Source organism: Bactrocera tryoni, chromosome 1 (genome assembly GCF_016617805.1).
Source record: "Bactrocera tryoni isolate S06 chromosome 1, CSIRO_BtryS06_freeze2, whole genome shotgun sequence".
Classification (NCBI taxonomy): domain Eukaryota; kingdom Metazoa; phylum Arthropoda; class Insecta; order Diptera; family Tephritidae; genus Bactrocera; species Bactrocera tryoni.
This window is the reverse complement of record NC_052499.1, coordinates 71,890,378-71,912,168: the sequence shown is the minus strand read 5'-3', so window position 1 is coordinate 71,912,168 and position 21,791 is coordinate 71,890,378. Positions and strand designations below refer to the sequence as shown.

Below are 21,791 nucleotides of genomic sequence, written 5' to 3'. Positions count from 1 at the left end.
TTATTGTTTGAAATCTAGAAGGTGAACCCGATTCCTCAATCGATGACGATGGAGCAGATGTTCCATTGCCCGACCATGACGAAGTTCGAATAGCAATTGCCCGTCTGAAGAACAACAAAGCGGCGGGGGCCGATGGATTGCCAGCCGAGCTATTCAAACACGGCGGCGAGGAACTGATAAGGAGCTTGTATCAGCTTCTTTGTAAAATATGGCAGGACAATCTGCGCCAATTACCATAGGATAAGTCTCCTAAATATGGCATATGAGGTTCTATCGAGCGTATTGTGTGAAAGATTAAAGCCCACCGTCAACAAACTGATTGGACATTAACAGTGTGGCTTTAGACCAAGAAAATCATCAATTGACCAGACATTCACAATGCGCCCGTGAGAAGAGAATCGACACACACCACCTCGATTTCAAAGTTGCTTTTGACAGCAGGAAAAGGAACTGCCTTATGCCGCGATGTCTGAATTTGGTATTCCCGCAAAACTAATACGGCTGTGTTAACTGACATTGTGCAATACCAAAAGTTCTGTCAGAAACGGGAAGGACCTCTCTGAGCCGTTCTATACCAAACGAGGCGACTCCCAAAGCGAGCTGAAGGACTTAATCGAGCAGGTACAATCTTCTATAAAAGTGTACAGCTGCTGGCCTATGCCGATGATATTGATATCATTGGCCGCAACACCCGTGCCATTAGTTCTGAATAATTCTTGCAACAGGTGCTACCTTGGACTGAGTAGGCAATTGAGAAGTAAAGTCCTCTCTCGACGAACAAAAACCAAACTCTATAGGTCACTCAGTATTCCCGTCCTGCTATATGGCATCTGATGAGTTGGCCTTAGGAGTTTTCTAGAGAAAGGTTCTGCGAAAGATTTATGGTCCTTTGCGCGTTGGCCACGGCATTGACATAGTTCAGAGAATCAAAAGACAGTGGCTGCGCTGGCTAGGTCATGTCGTACGTATGGACGAAAACACTCCAGCTCTGAAAGTATTGGACGCAACACCAGCTGAGGAAGAGGAAGACCTCCACTCCGTTGGAAAGATCAGGTGGAGAAGGACCTGGCTGCGCTTGACATTTCCAATTGGCGCCACGTTGCGAAAAGTCTACGCCAATAAAGAAGAAGAAGCACTCAATTAAGAACTATAACTATATAATATTTAATTAGATATACTTGTATAAAACTGTTGTTTGGACAATGGTTTGCATAGCAAGGTGCACCTGTGGGCAAAAAATTTGAAAAAGTGGATGTGGCCCCGCCATCTAATAAGTTTAATGTACCTATGTATTTCCTAAACCACTAAAGCTACAATAACTAAATTCGCCCAAAGCTAATATTACAAGAGCTCCTACCGACAATGTAAAAATGGATCAAATTGGATGTAACCCCGCCCACTAGAATTGCGATAAATCAATAACTAAATGCTTCAGAGACATTGAATTTTATCTCGGAGATAATATGAGAAAGCTTTACAGGATCCGGGTTGAAAATTGGACGATGGGCGTGGCACCAGCCGCTTTTAGGTGAAATCACATATCTCGGGATCCGCTCGACAAACGAATCGAATCGAACAACCAACATGCCTACTTCCCAAATAGCACAATTTTAAATTCCACTTGATTCTTTCACAACACAAATCGAGAAGCAATTAGTATAACGGGATAAAACTTTGCACGAATAATACTATTAGTATATGCCATCTTATGACTAAAAATTGTTAAAATCCAACAAAAACTGTTCCAGCACCTACATAGGTACCGAATATGTGGACCCCAGTATCTATAGTTGACTTTTGACTGAAAATATCGGCCATTCTGTGTGAAACTCAGGAAATATGAGACAGAGGCTTTTGATATGATCCAGGCTTACCCTGATGTTGCTTTAGCAAGAAGCAGTGTGTTTCGGTACCTTCAAGTCTTTTTGGAGGGCCGGAGGCTGATGAAGACCGTGCTGGGAGACTTTTTGGTTTCCTTGCCTGAAGGGCCGATAAACGGTAAGCATTTTGAGATGACCAAGATGGGATCAGAGCAGTATGCACCTCAGCTCTCTAGGCTATTCCGGAGAATGCCTTCCGTGACGCCTTCAATGCTTGGAAATCGCGCTGGCAGCAGAAGAAGCTTAATTTAAAAGTTTTTAAAGAATTGTAACGATTGGTTCAATAATTTTTTTTAAATCGACTCAGTCCTATTACTTTCCGCACAAACCCTGTATATGAGTTGTCTTAAAGAAGTTGAGAGAGTGCGTAACAGTAACAGTAATGGATAAAATCTTCAAACATCCGTTTGACTTTATATATTGGTGGTGGTTTATGAGGTTTCTTAATGAAACTCAGAAAGCATCTTCTACCATATGTGGTGACGCCAAAAAGATAGCAAAATAAGTTCAATACTACCCGTATCTCCCATATATCTTAATAGGTATTACACGGGCTTCAAACTTAGCCCTTCCTTATTTATTTATTCATAGAATAAATATCAAAATATCATACATTAACATATGTGTATTAGCAATTTTTGACCACCAAATATACATACAAATATATATATCCATAGAGAGTTAATGTCATACTAGTAGTAGTTAATAGTACATATATACTGTTATCAGATTAGTGGAATTTGGAGTGGCTTACCAATATCGGTTAAAAATATACTCATACTGATTTAAGTAGTAGTTATGAGAGTTTTGTTATATTGATGTTCAATCATATTCAAGTGAGCAGTGGAGGTGGACGCAAAATGATTTCAAGTGGTATAATTCCGGACATCATTGACACCAGTCCTAAAGGTCTAGTGCAGGTGACTACAAACGATTATTACTAATAAACCAAAGAAAGTATAATTCCTTAATGGAAATTGGTACAGGTTAATTATCCAAGTGGTGCTAAAGTAGAATCTGGTAAGGAATTGACTCCCACTCAGGTGAAGGATCAACCCACAGTCAGTTGGGAGGCGGAAGATGACGCTCTGTATACTTTGTTTATGGTAGACCCCGATGCACCATCACGTGCTGAGCCAAGTAATCGGGAATTTTTACACTGGCTGGTTATTAACATTCCAGGCAATAAAGTAGCGGAAGGTCAAACTGTTGCGGAATATATTGGTTCTGGTCCACCAGACGGTACTGGCTTGCACCGTTATGTTTTCTTAGTCTTCAAGCAGGCGGGCAAGATTGAAAGTACAAAATTCATTCGGAAAACGTAAGTCAAATATTAAATAATAAATATTAAAATATTTTTTAAATTTTATACATATCGATGGCTTAATATAGAAAAGTCGTATCTACACTTTTCGTTACTTTTCAGGAGAAGGAAAAAACTGAATAAAACCTTAAAAACTTAAGATGCAAAAAACATTTCTATTGCAATTTTTATTCAAAACAGGTAACAAATTCAATTGTGGTATAATTTTGTTATTATTTTTAATTTCTTTGAAGTTATTTGAGATAGGGCTTTATGTTATTATTTTTCTTGAAAATAAATTTAAGTTAGGGCTTTTTGTCGTAAGTGAAAATTAGGACAAACTTATATAATAATTCATGTTTGAAGTAAAATAAATATATAATTAAAAACTAAAATATATATTTCAAGGCAGATGTTATTATACTGTAAACAAATTAGGTTTTATAAGGTAAATTATCATAAAACTGTGGCAATCTGCTTGAAGAAATTTTTTTTTTAGATCTTGCAAATGGTCCCACTTTTTTTTAGATATGGCTATTTTCTCTTTATAAAGACAATCGGGGACACATTTTCAATCGGAAACCTCGATCTCTGTGGGAGTAACTGATATTCATCCGTTACATTTGTTTTAAAATAAATTGATCCTGACGAGTCATACGCCAAGGCTCGAAGCATGCTTACTGTATGATCTCCAATGCCCTGCCTGCAATTTAAGAAAAGCTTAAGTATATATATCTAAAGAGTTGTTTCAGTGTGCAATATTCACCTGGTCGTATTGATGTGTATATCTTTGAAATATTTTCGAAATTTAAAAAATAATCATAACGCAAATGGTGCGCTTGTAGAGGTGCTGGAACTTTTCTAGATTCCTTAATGAGTTGAACAAATTGAGACGGCAAGTTTATTTGTTTTTTATTTATTTTTCTCTCTATAAGGGAATGCGATGCATCACATTCCATTTGCGTATGACCACTTATTAAAAACTTCTGTTCAATTGTTATTTCGCTTTCCTTTGAAAAATTCAACAAGGCGTTAGACAAAACAGTATTACGATTTTGGTGAAAGCAACCATCCGAGTAAATAATAATGTGATGGGTTTCAGGCGATCGAGCATGGAAATACCTTAAGTGCTTAATAATACATGTAGCAAAAACGGAAGAGACTAAATTTCCAACTGTTTCGTTCCACACATAATTATCTGATTCATGCGTTACAATATTATAGACAGTAAAGTTATGTAGTTGAAGCTTCATTTTATAATATGCAGCACTCGCGTTTTAGTTGAGGCACTAATTTAACTGCCTGCACATCCATACAGAATACTGCACATAGTCCGGATTCAGCATTTTTGATATCGTTTTGCTTTTCTGCACGCATTTTTCCGATTTCTTCTCTATGTTTTTCGTATAGCTCATCGGAAACATTATTAACTTTATGTGATACGCATAAATTGCACTGATCTTTTTCTTGGCTTAAAAATAGAATAATTTAATTCCTTTATTAATTGCGTAAATATTGGGTACGACAATTTTAGGCGTCCATTTTCTTTTCGGATTCACACTCGTTGACATAAAGCTTGTAAATCTCCTGATATGAGGAAAAATCCGATTCGAAGTAAAACTTTTTGCTATCTTTTCGACAATAATGTGACTCCATTTTTGGCAACTCCTCTAGCCATTTTTTTAGAAAGTCACGTCGGTTTTTCTTGCGCTGACCTATAACTGATGACCGCTTAGCATTTTTGCGCAAAAGTAAAGCTTTATCGGGACTGCATTGAGTACCGTGTTTACCGGCGCTGCTAATCCAATTTCGAACCATCTTTTCCTTTACTCCTAGGGTTGAATAAAACATTTCACGCACAGTTGTAATCGTTTTGAATTATGACTCAAGAAATATGATATGGACTGATTCCGTCTCGAATTTTCAGAGGTTTTCCTTTTTGTTTCATAAAGCTTGTAAGACCTGCAACATACTGCCTCTTTTGCTCCCAGGACATCTCCCAAAACAAACTAAAAATTTCTTTTCGCGTGGACTCATTAAACGTCGAACACTTTCTCACCGCACTTTTTACACAAAATCGTGATGAACATGGCTCTCCTAATTGCCTAGAAGGTTTTTGACAAAGTCCTTTTTTTGATATACCCAAATATTCCACCCCTCCCATCTTTTTCTTTTATTTACATTTTGTTTCCATTCGGATTTGTTAGCAGTATTTTTCCTTTTTGGAACACCATCTTAATCAGAATTTTCTTTTGCACAATTCATGTTATTAAAACTTTCAATCAAAAAACTGTTTCCAACACAAAAACGTTAATTGAACTGACACAAAAAACAAAAACGTACCGACGAACGGAACGTAGCACAGAAAAAATGCTTATGCTAGACAAACTCGGGGAAATCCTGTTTTCTTTTAAAGTAAATACAAAAGCAAAACAATAAGAATAAGAATAGATACAAAATGTAGTGCAATTTCTGTTGTGGCTTTGATTGTATGTCTATTTTAAATTCAACTTTAAATGACTTAGGGCTTTTTTCTTTCAAAAAAAACTTCGAATGAGTTAGGGCTTTTTTTTATATGACTATAAATCCGTTATTTACGATCATAGCCCACTAATTTTTTAAGGGGAGGAGTATTTGACAGTGGTCTACCAGAATACATTAAAAACGCGATTTCGAAAAAAATGTAGATACGCCTTTTCTATATTAAGCCAACGATATGTTTGTATGAAGGTCTCGTGAAGGTCGCGTTAGAACGAAGACAAGAGATTCCATTGCAAAATTTAATTTAGGTGATCCGATCGCTGGAAACTTTTATCAGGCGCAATACGATGATTATGTGCCGATATTAAAATCACAAATGATTAACTAATTGCAAAAACAAATAATTATAAAATATGTTTTGTTTATTGTAGTACATTGCACATATATGAATATATAACGTAGATTCGGCCAAACGTTGTTGTGGCTATGGTATACATACATACATTATACTATATTCTTTTATAATAAATTATTCAAGACATAAATTTACGAATAAAGACGAAAACGTTATTGCGGTATAAGAATCCGAGGGACTGAACTTGAGGTATCTAAATATTGGTACTATGGGTAAAAAGAATAAATGTTCATTATCTAAACCGGACATTAATAATTTTCGTCCTTGAGAAAGGGCAAGAGATAAAGTAATAGGTGACTGTACACAGTTTCGCCAGTAGTTTGGTTGGCGTATTGTTCACCGGAGTTAAACCCAACAAACACACCCCGCTTTCACTTCGTCTTAGTCGATTAACGGGACTAATACGTTGTCAGGGTACATTGTTGGTGCGGGTCCTTCTTAGCAGTGTCTAGGAATGTACTTTAGGAATTTCAAATGTACACTGGATATGTGTAATCTGTCTTTACAGAAGTTGGCCCTTGGGAAGAGATTTCTTATAAAATTTTCGAATTTCGAATTCCAGTGAGCCAGCATCTTAAGTTCTTCCTACTCATGTCCTCCGGTCTCCTGTTTTTTTGCTTCCTCTTCTTGCGACATCCTTTTTTCACAGCCTTCTTCCCAATCGGCTGCAGGATGGTTCTGAAGGCAAAATTTTTGACTGAAAGGACGGTAGAAACCCACCCCATTTTCTACAGAGGTATAAAGAGGACGGAAGGCGGCGTCCACAGTTTGTATACATACGTCCTAACGATGGAAGTTGCTTTGGTTAAGCAGGATGGAGGGTCGAGCACTTGCTTGTCTGTTGTGATTGTGGCTTTTCGAAGTGTACGTATCTTAGCTGCAACATGATAGTGATTCCTTGTTAGCACCTCGCATGGAGCATACGTCTAGAACACTGGAAGATTGCCTTCCGTCTATGAAAAGACCAAAATGATCAATTTGGTCACTAGTCTTTTAATCAGGTGACATCCAGATAAATTTATGGATATTTAGATGCTGAAATCTGGTGCTACAAACTGCTATATTACGTGCCTCGGCGAAATAAACCAGCCTCTCTCCATTGTTGGAAGTGTTGTCGTGAAGTCTAATTGCTTCTTGGTTTCGTCATCCTTTTATTCTGTTAGGCGTGCGCAAATAAGACTTATAAAATGAAATTTAGATTTGATGCAGACTATCGCTGTCCTTCCGCTCATCCGGATAAGCCTAGAGACAAGGTGACGAAGCCTTCGACCAAACACGTATCCTACACCAAATTGTGCATCGTCTCATGGCAGCTGTTGCATATATCGTGCAGCCATGTCTTGTCCATTCCGTTTCCTGGAGTGCGATGATATCGGCTTTGCATTTTTAAAGTACATTCATCACATGGATAGCAGCATTTCTCTTATTATTAAGGGTCCCAGCATTTCAGGTGCATATTGAGTTTGATGTAAGCGTCCATTCTTTTTAATTATATTTTTACGTGGCGGGTCCGCAACCCAACCAGAAGATTCCAGCTGGGAAGTTAGTTTCGTTATTCATCGTTTATATAGCGGGCTGCTTACTCAAAGATACTTGCCCTCTTGCACTGCACCCTTGTTGAGCTCTTAAAACGGTTACTTTGAAGAGAATCCATCAAGGTTCCCTCAAGGTTGGTTACCACACCTCACTCAAATTTGCTCACGTTGTTTGGTATGGTATGGTAGCTGAACTATGTATATCTGGATACCCAGAGTAACTACAACAGCCTATTTGCACCCCAAATAATTTGTAATAACAAACACTTGCACTTTTAGGAGTTAGGACAAGCAGCATGACACACATTTTTATATACCATATATACCATTTGTAATACAAACCTAAAGATATTGATTGGTGTCATTTAATAATATAATATATGTATGTATGTATATATATTTATAATTTCAATTTTTTTACACCCACACATTTATTATATATCTATAGAGATAAGAGAGTTAAAACACTACTAGTAGATACTGTTATCAGTACTTGCAGAATTTGTAGTGGCTTACCGAAATCAAATCAAAATATATTCATGCACTGATTAAAATAGTAGTGAAAAACTTAAAAATGCTATACTGTTCAGTCATATTCAAGCAAACAGTGGAGGTAGACGCAAAATGGATTCAAGTGGCATAGTTCCTGACATTATTGACATTAAGCCTAAAGGTTTACTGCAGGTGACTTTCAAAGTTTATTTGTATACGAAATAGCTCAAAATATAATATATTATAAATATAATAAATAATCCAGGTTAATTATCCAAGTGGTGTTAAAGTAGAACTTGGCAAGGAACTGACCCCCACTCAGGTAAAGGATCAACCCACTGTCAGTTGGCGGGCGGAAGATGATGCTTTGTATACTTTGATTATGGTGGATCCAGATGCACCCTCACGTGCCGAACCAACCCTTCGAGAAATTTTACACTGGTTGGTTATTAATATTCCAGGCAATAAAGTAGCGCAAGGTCAAACTGTTGCGGAATATATTGGCTCTGGTCCACCAGAGGGCAGTGGCTTACACCGTTATGTCTTCTTAGTCTTCAAGCAGCCGGGCAAGATTGAAAGTGCAAAATTTATACCAAAAACGTAAGTCAAATATTAAAATTTTCAAACTTTTACGTGAGTTTGTCATATTCTGCAATATTTTAAAATATTTTTTTAATTCTATATGTGTGTGCAGATCTCGTGAAGGTCGTGTAAAGGTGACGACAAGAGATTCCATTGCAAAACATAATTTGGGTGATCCGATCGCTGGAAACTTTTATCAGGCGCAATATGATAATTATGTGCCGGTATTAAGAGCACAACTTGTTAACTAATTGCAAAAACAAATAATTATAGCAGATATTTTATGTATTTTATTTATACGTACATACGCATGTGTCAATAAATATATAAATAGTGAAAAAGTTTGACCTTTCCCTTAAGACGAATTAAAATTTAAATAACAGATTACCACAATCGGTTCCGTTGACTGCGGGATTACCAAAGGTCAGCGGGGATATATATATATACGGGTTTGTCTTGAAAATAATAGGACTGATTTTCTTTCGCCGTGCCAACTGGATTCGGTAGAAGAGTTCTTAGCTTAGTTGTCTGCGAGCACCTGGAGAGTCAGGACAAACATTTTCACGCGACGTGTTTCTGTGAGAGGTGCAAGCCGAAAATGCAGCGTTTACTTGAGCAGAGGTACTCGATTTAATTCTGTGTGAAATTCGGTAAATCTGCGACAGAGACGTTTGATATGATCAAGCAGGCTCAGCCATATGTTGCTTTAGCAAGAAGTGGTGTGTTTCGCTGGCATCAGACCTTTTTAGAGGGCCGGGAATACGTCGCTAATAAAGGCCGGGCTGGGAGACCTGCGACTCCGACAAACACCGGCAATGTGGCTCAATTTTGAACTCAGAGCGTCGACTAAGTATTTATATAATTTAATTGCCCAGATGTTAAATTTATCAAAATCTGTGGTTCATAACATTGTGACGGAGCACTTGAATATGCGCAAGGTGTGAGCGAAGATGGTCCAAAAAGTGCTCACTGACGACCAAAATTGCTGTGAGTGGAAGAGAGCCAAGAAAATTTGAAGATGTGTGAAACCGAACCCCGATTTTTGAATAACGCTTCAATGCTTAGAAATCGCACAGGCAGCGCTGCATCGATGCCGAAGGAGACTATTTCGACTGTCCTATTACTTTCCGGACAAACCCTGTATATAAAATTGTTTTGTTTCAGTACGATGTTAGGGCTTTTGCGTTAAGAAATGCCCCACCAATTTATTGAACTCGTCTGCATAACGTAGATGAATATTATGTTTGCCTTCGGGGAATTCATAATATCTAAAAATTTCAAATGTATGCATTAATTTTTAATCACAAATAGTTGAAATATTATTTAAATATGAAGAAGATGTAGTCAACTAACTAGTTATCGAAGAAATATATACGTTCAATGCTTTAGAAAAGTCAAGTTTTCTTACTTGCAATCTTTTATACGTTCTCTTAGATATGGTATGTGCTCGGCAGCAATCATTGGATCCTTCTTGCCATGCAATATAAAAGTTGGCGCTTTAATTTGCGTTACTTCTGTGCAACAAAAGTCTCCTTTACGCTCTTTATAAATTGCAACCACAGCATCAACCCATGCAGACCACAACTTTGGAAATCCCTCTACACCATAAACTTTCTCCATTGTTTCACGATTCCGTTGTGACCATTTCTGCACATCGCGCATATCTGTAAAATCCATTACATGCTGTAAAATAAATTAATTGTGTTATAATATTATTGTGTATTTGCCTCGCATGGCTTCTTCCTCTTCACCATTCAAATAAGCACCGGCACCCCATATAACTAATTTTTCGACAGATTCAACAAAACGAGCCGCCACAATGATGCCAGTTATGCCTCCATCACTCCATCCTAGTATAGAAAATTTGGGTCTTCCTAAAGCCCGCATCAGGTCTACAGCACAACGTGCATCTTTTTGGAAAAAGTCGAGATCGAAGTGTCGTTCCGGTGGTAGCGACTTTCCGTAACCGGGCGGATCCCATGCAATTATTGTATGATTTGGTAGCAACTCAGGTAGTTTTTCTATTTGTGGTTTTAAGTGTGACCAGCCAGTGCCAAGTGCACCAGGCATAAGCAATACGTTTTTGTCACCTTTGCCCGTTTGTACATAATTAATGGTGATGCCGTCGCTAAGTTTTACCTTCGTTTCTATGTGATTATTGCGTTGCGTTATAGTACAATTTATCAACGGCTTTAGAATTCGGCTATACAGAGTTGGTCGCACTCGGAGCATTATGCAATCCTAGTTAATTATATGGAGTAGAAATTATGTCCAGTGGCTCAATGATAAGCAGAAAAAAATTTAATAGGAACAATAACAAAAGAAACAGCTGATTCTGATTGAAGCCGATGATTTACCGATCGCATTAGTGCTGTTTTCACTCGCGGGTTTACTGATAAGCGTAGGGGATAAGAAATAGTAATAACAGTATGAGCTGAAATTAATTAATGTAATCATAAAACAATTAATATCAAATTAGATGATAACACGTCCCTCCCTCCCATATAACGGTACTGTTAAAAACTACCAAAAGCGCAATAAATCACTAACTAACTACGCCTGAGCCATTAAATTTTACCTCCGAGCTGGTATAATAAGGCTTTAAAGAAGGAGGGGTGCAAAATGGATGGTGGGTGTGGCAGAGCACACTTTTAGGTGAGATTCCTTTCTCAATGCCCGCTAAACCGATTTCAATCAAATTTGGTACGCGACATTCTTCTGAAATTCTTATGATACATCATGAAAATTGGTGAAATTGGACTACAGCCTCGCCTACTTCTCATATAACACGATTTGAAATTCTCACTCCTCAGTATACAAATCAAGAGTCAATTAATGTGTCAGTATAAAACTTTGGACGAATGGTGCCTTTGAGGAATGCCACCTTATGACTAGAAATTTTCCAAATCGAAAATTTGAAATCTTTAAGTGCTGAATATGTGAACCTAGTGCTTATATTTGCCAAATATATCGGTCAAAATGTGAGATATATGTATAATTGAAATTCAGAGAGAATCTTTTCTTGATAATTCACTTAGCCTACATATACTTAATTTTAAGATTTTCGAACTTTCGGGTTACTTTATACCGCATATGTCGGCGAATATATGAGTTATTCTAATAAAATTGAGAAAGCGTGTTTTTCTTATAATGGTGCATATTTAGGTTTAGAATGATTAAAATCAGGTGGAAATTCGCCCCAGATATCAAATAACTAACAAGCCTTACACATAGGTACTTCCCTCATTTTAATTCTTGCAAGTTGCAAGGGTGTAATGAGTTCGGATACACCCGAATCTCTTCCTTACTTGTTTACTAAATATATTCTGTTGATATCATAAATGATAATTCAATTAGTGCGATAATATAAATTTATTTTTAACGTTTCCATATACATATGTATGTACATATGTATCATAACACAATTGTATGCTTACTCATATGTACATATGTTGTTATATCAAACTAGAAACAATTTCCCAGTACCTTTTTATACTCTCGCAACAATGTTGCTAACGAGAGTATTATAGTTTTATTCACATAACGGTTGTTTGTAAGTCCTAAAACTAAAAGAGTCAGATATAGGGTTATATATACCAAAGTGATCAGGGCGACGAGTAGAGTCGAAATCCGGATGTCTGTCTGTCCGTCCGTCCGTCTGTCCGTCCGTCCGTGCAAGCTGTAACTTGAGTAAAAATTGAGATATCATGATGAAACTTGGTACACGTATTCCTTGGCTCCATAAGAAGGTTAAGTTCGAAGATGGGCAAAATCGGCCACTGCCACGCCCACAAAATGGCGGAAACCGAAAACCTATAAAGTGTCATAACTAAGCCATAAATAAAGATATTAAAGTGAAATTTGGCACAAAGGATCGCATTAGGGAGGGACACATTTGGAAATAATTTTTTTGGAAAAGTGGGCGTGGCCCCGCCCCCTACTAAGTTGTTTGTACATATCTCGGAAACTATTATAGCTATGTCAACCAAACTCTACAGAGTCGTTTTCTTCAGATATTTCCATATACAGTTCAAAAATGGAAGAAATCGGATAATAACCACGCCCACCTCCCATACCAAGGTTATGTTCAAAATCACTAAAAGTGCGTTAACCGACTAACAAAAAACGTCAAAAACACTAAATTTTACGGAAGAAGTGGCAGAAGGAAGCTGCACCCAGGCTTTTTTTAAAAATTGAAAATGGGCGTGGCGCCGCCCACTTATGGACCAAGAACCATATCTCAGGAGCTACTAGACCGATTTTAATGAAATTCGGTATATAATGTTTTCTTAACACCCTCATGACATGTACGAAATATGGCTGAAATCGGTTCACAACCACGCCTTCTTCCAATATAAAGCTATTTTGAATTCCATCTGATGCCTTCTTTGTATAATACGAGTATAAACATTAGGAACCAATGATGATAGCGGAATAAAACTTTACAAAAATACGGTATTTGAAAAATATGTAAATGACGTATTATAAAATCTTGATTATCACTTTACCATGCGAGAGTATAAAATGTTCGGTGACACCCGAACTTAGCCCTTCCTTACTTGTTAAATATAAAACACATACTGTATTGTACATTTGTATGTATATTTTTGTTATTACTAAACCTCTGTGTATTATAAATCAATTAAATGCATCTATGTATATATATAAACATTTATATGTAGTATTATTTGACATTGTATACGACTCACATTATGATTTGCAAAATGATGACGAAATGTTAATAGTAAAATGAATAAACAACAAATACTGTTAAGGTAGTTAACAGTACAGTTACTGTTACTAAAATAAGTCTATTTATAGGAGAGTTTTGAAAAAGTAACCAAACCATATGGAGGGGAAAAGCTTTTTAAAATAAAGGGTGTTCCAGAGCTCTCGCAGGATTGGAATTAAACAGATAATAGTTTTTTTTCTCGTTTCAGTTAAATCGTTGAGAGTGCGACATGTGTAGGGGCAACCTGTGGGAAGCGCAGCGTCAGCAAACTCCATACTCGTTGCAGAGGTAAACTTAGGTTTAGAGTGAAGCGTAATTAATTTTAAAATTCAGTTCTTACACAGAATTCAATAAAGGAGCATAGCTCCCGAAAAACATTTTTTTTATAAAAACTAAGTAAAAGTTTTTTAACTTACATACGCCCCGGAGAAAGAAATGATTTACAAGTAATGTTAAATCACATGATCTAGGGTAAGTAAGTGAGAGTACCAAATCTGATTACCAAAACGAGAGAGTACACGACCTGGAAATGTCTCATGGTGTAAATGAAGCGCTTCACCGACTTTATGACACGTGGCATCGTCTCGTTGAAACCACATACGAGTAACGGCCACATCAATATCACATCTCGACTTTCACTCATCATTTGAGTCTAGCAGACCACCAGCATGGCATCGACTAAGTGTACAGCACCCCCACAGTCATAAACGAGATAGTTTATGACCCCGAACAACCCTGCAAGCTGACGATTTTCGTGGGGTTGGACCTGCCAAAAGCTTTTGACACCGTCAACCACACAACGCTATTTGAGGACATCTAACAATCCACGCTCCCTCCAGGGTTGAAGAGGTGGGCCTTGAACTACCTGAACGGTCGGCAATCATCCACACTGTTTCAAGGAAAAAATTCCAAATTGAAAAAACCGGGTGTTACGCGGTGTGGTTTCCTTTCCCCGCTGCTGTTTAATCTCTACATTTCGAAATTCCATCAACCATCAGAGGGAATTTCTATCACCTCGTACGTTGATGATTGCACGATAATGACGTCGGGCAATGGAACCGATGGCATGTGCTCAATAGTAAACTGGGTCTAACTCTCAACCCCACTAAATCCACATCGACCATATTTACAAACTGGATGAATGGGTACAGAGTAGACCTTAATAATGCAGTTGATGACGTTAAAATGCTCCTTCAATCCTCATACGACCGTGATAAATGCCAAAGTACATAGCCCCAATAAAATCCTCAAATCGCCAGCCGGTAGCACATGGGGAAAAGATAAAGAAACTTTGTTGGCAACATACAAGGCAATCGGCCTGCCGATCCTTTACGCCGCAGCAATGCACAAATAATGGATTTAATCAGCTATATTCCGGATTATTGTTACGAGCTCTAAAGCGTTACAAATGATCGTTAAAGGAAAGCTAATGTGAGAATTAAGAGTTTTACAAAAATAGTTTTTCAAATCATTTACGCAAAGGGTGTGAAAGTTGAACTCAGGTGAGTGATCCTGCCTACATCCGTTTGGGGAGCAGAAGATGATGTGCTATAAATTATATGGTATTATTAGGTATTGGATATTAGTTGAATATCTTGAACGCCGTTCTTTATCAAACCTGCAAATCATCGAAAAAACTGATTCACGATTTATGCTGATATTGCTATCAGTAATGCAAGTTAGAGTGACTTACACAAATCGGACCGGCAGATAAGCATAAAGCAGGAGATATAAAAGTTGGATTTTGCTATAATTGTATTCAGTCATTTTCAAGCAAACAGTGGAGGTAGACGCAAAATGGAATCAAGTGGTATTATTCCGGAAATTATTGACAACAAGCCTAAAGGGTTACTGCAGGTGACTTCCAAAGTTTATTTGTATACGAAATAAGTCAAAATAATTATAAATATAATAAATAATCCAGGTTACTTATCCAAGTGGTGTTACAGTAGAACTTGGTAAAGAACTGGCTCCCACTCAGGTAAAGGATCAACCCACACTCAGTTAGGAGGTGGAGGATGATGCTCTGTATACTTTGTTTATGGTAAACCCCGATGTACCATCTCGTGCCGAGCCAACCCTTCGAGAAATTTTACACTGGTTGGTTATTAATATTCCAGGCAATAAAGTAGCGGAAGGTCAAACTGTTGCGGAATATATTGGCTCTGGTCCACCAGAGGGTACTGGCTTACACCGTTATGTTTTCTTAGTCTTCAAGCAACCGGGCAAGATTGAAAGTACACAATTCATACCTAAAACGTAAGTCAAATATTAAAATTTTCGAATTGTTACACATACTTGAGTTCGTAATATTATGTAATAATTTAAATATATTTTAATTTTATATTTTTGTGTGTGTAGGTCTCGTGAAGGTCGTGTAAAGGTGAAGGGAAAACTTCATTGCAAAATATAATTTGGGTGACCCGGTCGCTGGAAACTTTTACCAAGCGCAATTCGATGATTATGTGCCGGTATTAAGAGCACAAATTGTTGACTAATTGCAAAAACATATAATATAACAGATATTTTATGTATTTTCTTTATTTTATTTATATACATACATATGTACATACGCATGCGATAATAAATGTATCAAATAAAAAGTTTGACCTTTTACTTAAGACGAGTTAACATTTAAATAAAACAATACCACAATCGGTTCCGTAGACTGCGATATTACCAAAGGTCAGCGGTTATACATATGTATACACATATAAAATTCTTTTGAAGTACGATGTTAGGGCTTTTGCGTTAAGAAATGCGCTACCAATTTATTGAACTCGTCTGCATAACGTAGATGAATATTATGTTTGCCTTCGGGGAATTCATAATATCTAAAAATTTCAAATGTATGGATTAATTTTTAATCACAAAAAGTTGAAATATTTTGGAAATATGAAGAATATATGTATAATCAAACAACTAGTTATCGCAGAAATATACACAATTTCTTACTTGGAATCTTTTATACATTCCCTTAGATATGGTATGTGCTCGGCAGCAATAATTGGATCCTTCTTGCCATGCAATATAAAAGTTGGGGCTTTTATTTGGGTTACTTCTGTGCAACAATAGTCTCCTTTACGCTTTTTATAAATTGCATCCGCAGCATCAACCCACGCAGACCACAACTTTGGAAATCCCTCTACACCGTATACTTTCTCCATTATTTCACGATTCCGTTGTGACCATTTCTGCACATCGCGCAAAACTGTAAAATCCATTACATGCTGTAAAATAACTTTATTGTTTTAAAATATTATTGTGTATTTGCCTCGCAATGTTTTTATGTGTTCAGCATCCAAATAAGCACAGGCACCCCATATAACTAGTTTTTCGACACATTCGACAAAACGACCAGCCACAATGATGGCAGTTGTGCCACCATTACTCCATCCTAGTATAGAAAATTTGGGTCTTCCTATAGTGCGCATCAGGTCTACAGCACAACGTGCATCGTTTTGCAAAAAGTTGAGATCAAAGTGTCGTTCTGGCGGTAGCGACTTTCCGTAACCGGGCGGGTCCCATGCAATTATTGTATGATTTGGTAGCAACTCAGGTAGTTTTTCTATTTGTGGTTTGAAATGTGACCAGCCAGTGCCAAGTGCACCAGGCATTAGCAACACATTTTTGTCCCCTTTGCCCGTTTGAACATAATTGATGGTGATACCGTTACTAAGTTTTACTTTTGTTTCTATGTGATTATTGCGTTGTGTTATAGTACAATTTACTAACGGCTTTAGAAATCGGCTATACAGATTTGGTCGCACTTGGAACATTATGCAATCCTGGGCAATTATATGGAGTAGAAATAATGTCCAGTCGCTCAATGATAAGCAGCAAAATAGAATGAAGAATGTCGACAGCAAGCCGATGATTTACCGATCACAGTAGGGTTGTTTTTCTCACTGGTTTACTGATGAGCGTTGCGGATAAAAAATAGTAATAACAGTATGAGCTCAAATTAGTTATTGCAATCATTAAACAATTAATATCACACTTTTCCAGTGCCTTTCTTAACGAATTAAAAAAAAAACTATATGTATATAGGCATTGTATACATATACGAGGTGTGACAATTAAGTAATGAGACTGATTCCATAAAAACCGTATATTTGGAAATTATTCTACAACTCTGCCATCCCCTTCAAAGTAGTCGCCTTGGGCAGCTATACAGCGATTTCAGCGAGTTTTCCATGCTTCATAACATTTCTGGAACGCTGCGACTGGGATGTCCGCGAGTACCCTCGTCATGGCCGCCTGGATGGCCGTAATCGACTCAAAATGGGTTCCTTTGACCACCGATTTTATTTTAGGAAACAAAAAAGTCACAGGGTGACATGTCGGGCGAATAAGGCGGCTGTTGCAAATACTGAACACGCTGAGGGCGGTGTGGCACGGCCCGTTGTCGTGATGAAGGATCCAGTTAGCGATGTCTGGGCGTACCCTGTTGACTCGTTTTCGCAATCTTTCGAGTACTTGGCAATAGTAGACTTGATTCACAGTTTTCCCCGGTGGAACGAATTCTTTGTGGACGATTCCACGGCTATCAAAAAAGGCAATAATCATCGTTTTCACCTTCGACTTGCTCATGCCAGCTTTTTTCGGGCGGGGGGCGCGTGGAGACAATCATTGAGCTTTGGGCCTGACTAAGAGCACTATCACCATACACTCTTACAATTTAAGCGTACGTTTCCGAAGCTGTTTAGCCCAATCTGGCGCAAAATTTTATCGCGACGCGTTGCTCTTGATTTCGTTTTTCCAATTTCGTGACGAGCACTACCAATACACGTCTACTCAACTTGACGCAGCAGGCGAAATAAACAAGCTAGAGCGATGGTACATATAACAATGGAGAGGGGAGGGATGCCGGAAAAAGGAAATTTCAGGGTCACAGGTTTACCACAAGCGCGGCAATAAAATCAGCCTCACTACTTTTTTGTCACACCTCGTATGACTACAAACGATCAGAATGGCGACGCAAGTTGGTTTCCGAATGACTGTTTGTTCATCCGCGCGTGTGATAACTTCAGTAAAAATTCTAAAATAAGTCTTAATAAAACTCGCTACACATCTTCTTTGGCAAAACCGGTTCACTGATACCCTCACAAAACCCTTTTAATCGAAAACCTATAATATGCCATAACTAAGCACTAAGCACTAAATTAAGATTACAAGTAAAACTGTTTTTTGGTACATTGGATTGTTGTAGCAATTTTGGAAAAATGGGAGTGGCCGCATATCTTTTAAACCACTAAAGCTATAACAACCAAATTCGCTTGGCGAAAATGTTATAAAAGCTTCTATCGACAGTGTGAAAATGTATAGAATTAGATATAAACAGCCCTCCCCTATAACGGTACTGTTAAAAACTACTAAAAGCACAACAAATCAATAACTAACTACGCCAGAGCTATTTTACCTTTAAAGTAGCCGGGGTAAAAATTGGATGATGGGCGCGGCCCCGCCCACTTTTAGGCTAAATCCCATATCTCCATACCCGAAAATCGACGCCTACTTCTCATATAACACAATTTTAAATTCCATTTCAAATTTTAACTTCTCAGTATGCAAATCAAGAGTCAATTAACATAATGGATAAAACTTTGGACGAATGGTGCCTTTGAGGAGTGCCACCTTCTGACTCGAAACTTCCCAAATCGAACCAAAACTGTTGAAGTCTTTAAGTATTGAATATGTGAAACTGGTGCTCTAGTTGACTTTTTACGGAAAATATCGGTCAATGTGTGAGATATAAATGTATAATGAAATTCAGAGAGAATCTTTTCTTGATATTTCACTTACCCTCCATATGCTAAATTTTGATATTTTGGAACTATCGGGTAACTTTATACCCCATATACCGGCCAATATATGAGTTATCTTATAAAAATTGAGAGAGCGTGTATTTTTATAACGGTGCATCTTTGGGTTTAGTGAAAACTCGCCCCAGATCCCATATGACTAACAAGCCTCATAGGTACTCCCCTCACCTTCATTCTTCCAAGTTGCAAGGGTATAATATGTTCGGAAACACCCGAACTTGGCGCTTCCTTACTTGTTTACTAAATATATTGAATTAATAACATAAATGATAATTCAATTAGTGCGATAATATAAATTTATTTTTATCGTTTCCATATATGTGTGTATGTATTATAACACAATTGTATGCTTACTCATATGTACATAGTTATGTAAATATATCAAACTAGAAAAAATTTTCCAGTACCAATAAAATATATACTGTATTGTATGTACATATGTATATTTTTTTATTACTGAACCACAGTGCATTATTAATCAGTTCAATGCATCTATGCATATATACATATAAACATTCATATGTAGTACTTTTTGACATTGCATACGACTCACTTTATGATTAGCAAAATGTTGACGAAATGTTAATAGTAAAATGAATTATCAACTAATACTGTTAAGGTAGTTAACAGTAAAGTTACTGTTACTAAAATATGTCTACATACAGGAGAGTCTTGAAAAAGTTAACCAGATGATATGGATGGGAAAAGCTTTTTAAAACAAAGGGTGTTCCAAAGTTCACGCAGGATTGGATTTAAATAGATATTAGTTTTTTGTCTTTCGATTGTAATTTTTTTATTGAATCATAAATTACACAGTACGACAGCTAATCTGGGGGGTGAGAAATTCCAAGTCAGAGTGATGGTACTAGGTCAGTATAGTAAAACCATCAAAGGGTTTAGCGTTCGTATGTGTCAGTTTTTTTTATGACCTTTTAAATTTTTTCTTATGTTATAGTGAACGAAAATTGGGTACCAAATATAGTGTGTAAAAGCTGCTACAACCGTCTAATGGATTGGAAAAATAGATAAGAGTGGTTCGCGAGTTATGTTAAACTACGTTTTTGCCAAAATGTTACAACTAAGCGAAAAAACATCAAGATAAGGAAAAAATTTAAAAGGTCATAAAAAAACTGACACAAAACTAAATCCATTGGCCCAGATGGAATGCTAAAGTACCTAAGTTCGGGTCCTCAACCGGTTGCTCTCTCTTTACTTCACTCTTCAAATTCCCGACATGGGGAGAGTCGGACGAGTGGTCTCCCACTACTGAAACCTGGGAAACCCGCTAACTAAGAGGAGTCCTTGCTACTATTTTAGCCGGTAATTTACATTGCACCCTTCGGCATACTTTGCACTACTTACTTTCAATGAGTATATTACGAGTGTCATCAATAAAGTAGAATCTTCTAAATCCATTGGTCCAGATGGAATGTTAAATCTCCTAGGCTCGACGGGAGTAAGCTACTTAATCACGGTCCTCAACCTGTTGCTCTTTCTTCATTGCACTCTTCAAATACCCGACATGGGGAGAGTCGGACGAGTGGCCTCCCACTACTGAAACCTGGGAAACCCAATACAGAAGGCAGTTGACTTTAACTCATCATTGGAGTCTAGCAGACCAGCAGCATGGCTTTGGCAAGGTGCACAGCTCCCCCACAGCACTTAGCGTTATAAACGCCTAAATAGTTTAGATTAGATAGACAATTGAATCGATGACATGTGCTCAAAAGTAACCGGTTATCTCTCTAACCTTTCTCGCTTCTCGGCTGCAAGATACCTAACATTCTTCCTCACTAAATCCACATCGACCATATTCATAAGCTGGAGAAATGAGTACAGACTCAACCTTAATAATGCAGTCGATGACTTTAAAATACCGACTGCCAATAACCCTAAGATTTTAGGTGTGGCACAAGCTATGGAAAGACCAGGTGATTGGCGCGCTATTGTTAACTCGGTTATAATCGCGTAAGCGGTGTCTACGCCAGTAAAAAAGAAGAAGAACCTGTGCTCCTTAAATCCTCATACGACCGTGATAAATGCCAAAGTACATAGCCCCAATAAAATCCTCAAATCGCCAGCCGGTAGCACGTGGGGAAAAGATAAAGAAACTTTGTTGGCAACATACAAGGCAATCGGCCTGCCGATCCTTTACGCCGCAGCAATGCACAAATAATGGATTTAATCAGCTATATTCCGGATTATTGTTACGAGCTCTAAAGCGTGACAAATAATCGTTAAAGGAAAGCTAATGTGAGAATTAAGTGTTTTACAAAAATAGTTTTTCAAATCATTTACGCAGAGGGTGTGAAAGTTGAACTCAGGTGAGTGATCCTGCCTACATCCGTTTGGGGAGCAGAAGATGATGAGCTACATATTATATGGTATTATTAGGTATTGAATATTAGTTGAATATCTTGACTGCCGTTCTTTATCAAATCTGCAAATCATCGAAAAAACTGATTCACGATTTATGCTGATATTGCTATCAGTAATGCAAGTTAGAGTGACTTACACAAATCGGACCGGCAGATAAGCATAAAGCA

The 21,791-nt window shown here is 37.6% G+C and overlaps 3 protein-coding genes and 1 pseudogene across 4 annotated transcripts; 2 read left to right on the top strand and 2 right to left on the bottom strand.

Moving 5' to 3' along the window:
- Window positions 1-2,709: 2,709 nt before the first annotated feature.
- On the top strand, window positions 2,710-9,006 carry LOC120769769 (phosphatidylethanolamine-binding protein homolog F40A3.3-like). Of its 2 annotated transcripts, XM_040097233.1 has the most exons (5): window positions 2,710-2,800; window positions 2,867-3,201; window positions 8,205-8,298; window positions 8,372-8,706; window positions 8,801-9,006. In XM_040097233.1, exons 1-5 carry the CDS (start codon window positions 2,741-2,743, stop codon window positions 8,937-8,939), a joined length of 963 nt encoding a protein of 320 aa, XP_039953167.1. In that variant the 5' UTR covers window positions 2,710-2,740; the 3' UTR covers window positions 8,940-9,006. The 2 variants fall into 2 exon arrangements, with proteins under 2 accessions (XP_039953167.1, XP_039954003.1); XM_040098069.1 differs by lacking the exons at window positions 8,205-8,298; window positions 8,372-8,706; window positions 8,801-9,006 and adding an exon at window positions 5,914-6,248.
- On the bottom strand, window positions 8,956-11,011 carry LOC120771800 (valacyclovir hydrolase-like). The gene is made up of 3 exons (XM_040100413.1): window positions 10,416-11,011; window positions 10,097-10,352; window positions 8,956-9,956 (listed from the first exon to the last, which is right to left on the bottom strand). The coding sequence occupies exons 1-3, from the start codon at window positions 10,918-10,920 to the stop codon at window positions 9,860-9,862; spliced, it is 858 nt and encodes a 285-aa protein (XP_039956347.1). The 5' UTR covers window positions 10,921-11,011; the 3' UTR covers window positions 8,956-9,859.
- A 4,133-nt stretch (window positions 11,012-15,144) lies between these two features.
- On the top strand, window positions 15,145-15,927 carry LOC120782493 (annotated as a pseudogene).
- A 92-nt stretch (window positions 15,928-16,019) lies between these two features.
- Window positions 16,020-17,368, bottom strand: LOC120778885 (valacyclovir hydrolase-like). The gene is made up of 3 exons (XM_040110932.1): window positions 16,695-17,368; window positions 16,376-16,631; window positions 16,020-16,254 (listed from the first exon to the last, which is right to left on the bottom strand). Exons 1-3 carry the CDS (start codon window positions 17,197-17,199, stop codon window positions 16,158-16,160), a joined length of 858 nt encoding a protein of 285 aa, XP_039966866.1. The 5' UTR covers window positions 17,200-17,368; the 3' UTR covers window positions 16,020-16,157.
- Window positions 17,369-21,791: the final 4,423 nt, after the last annotated feature.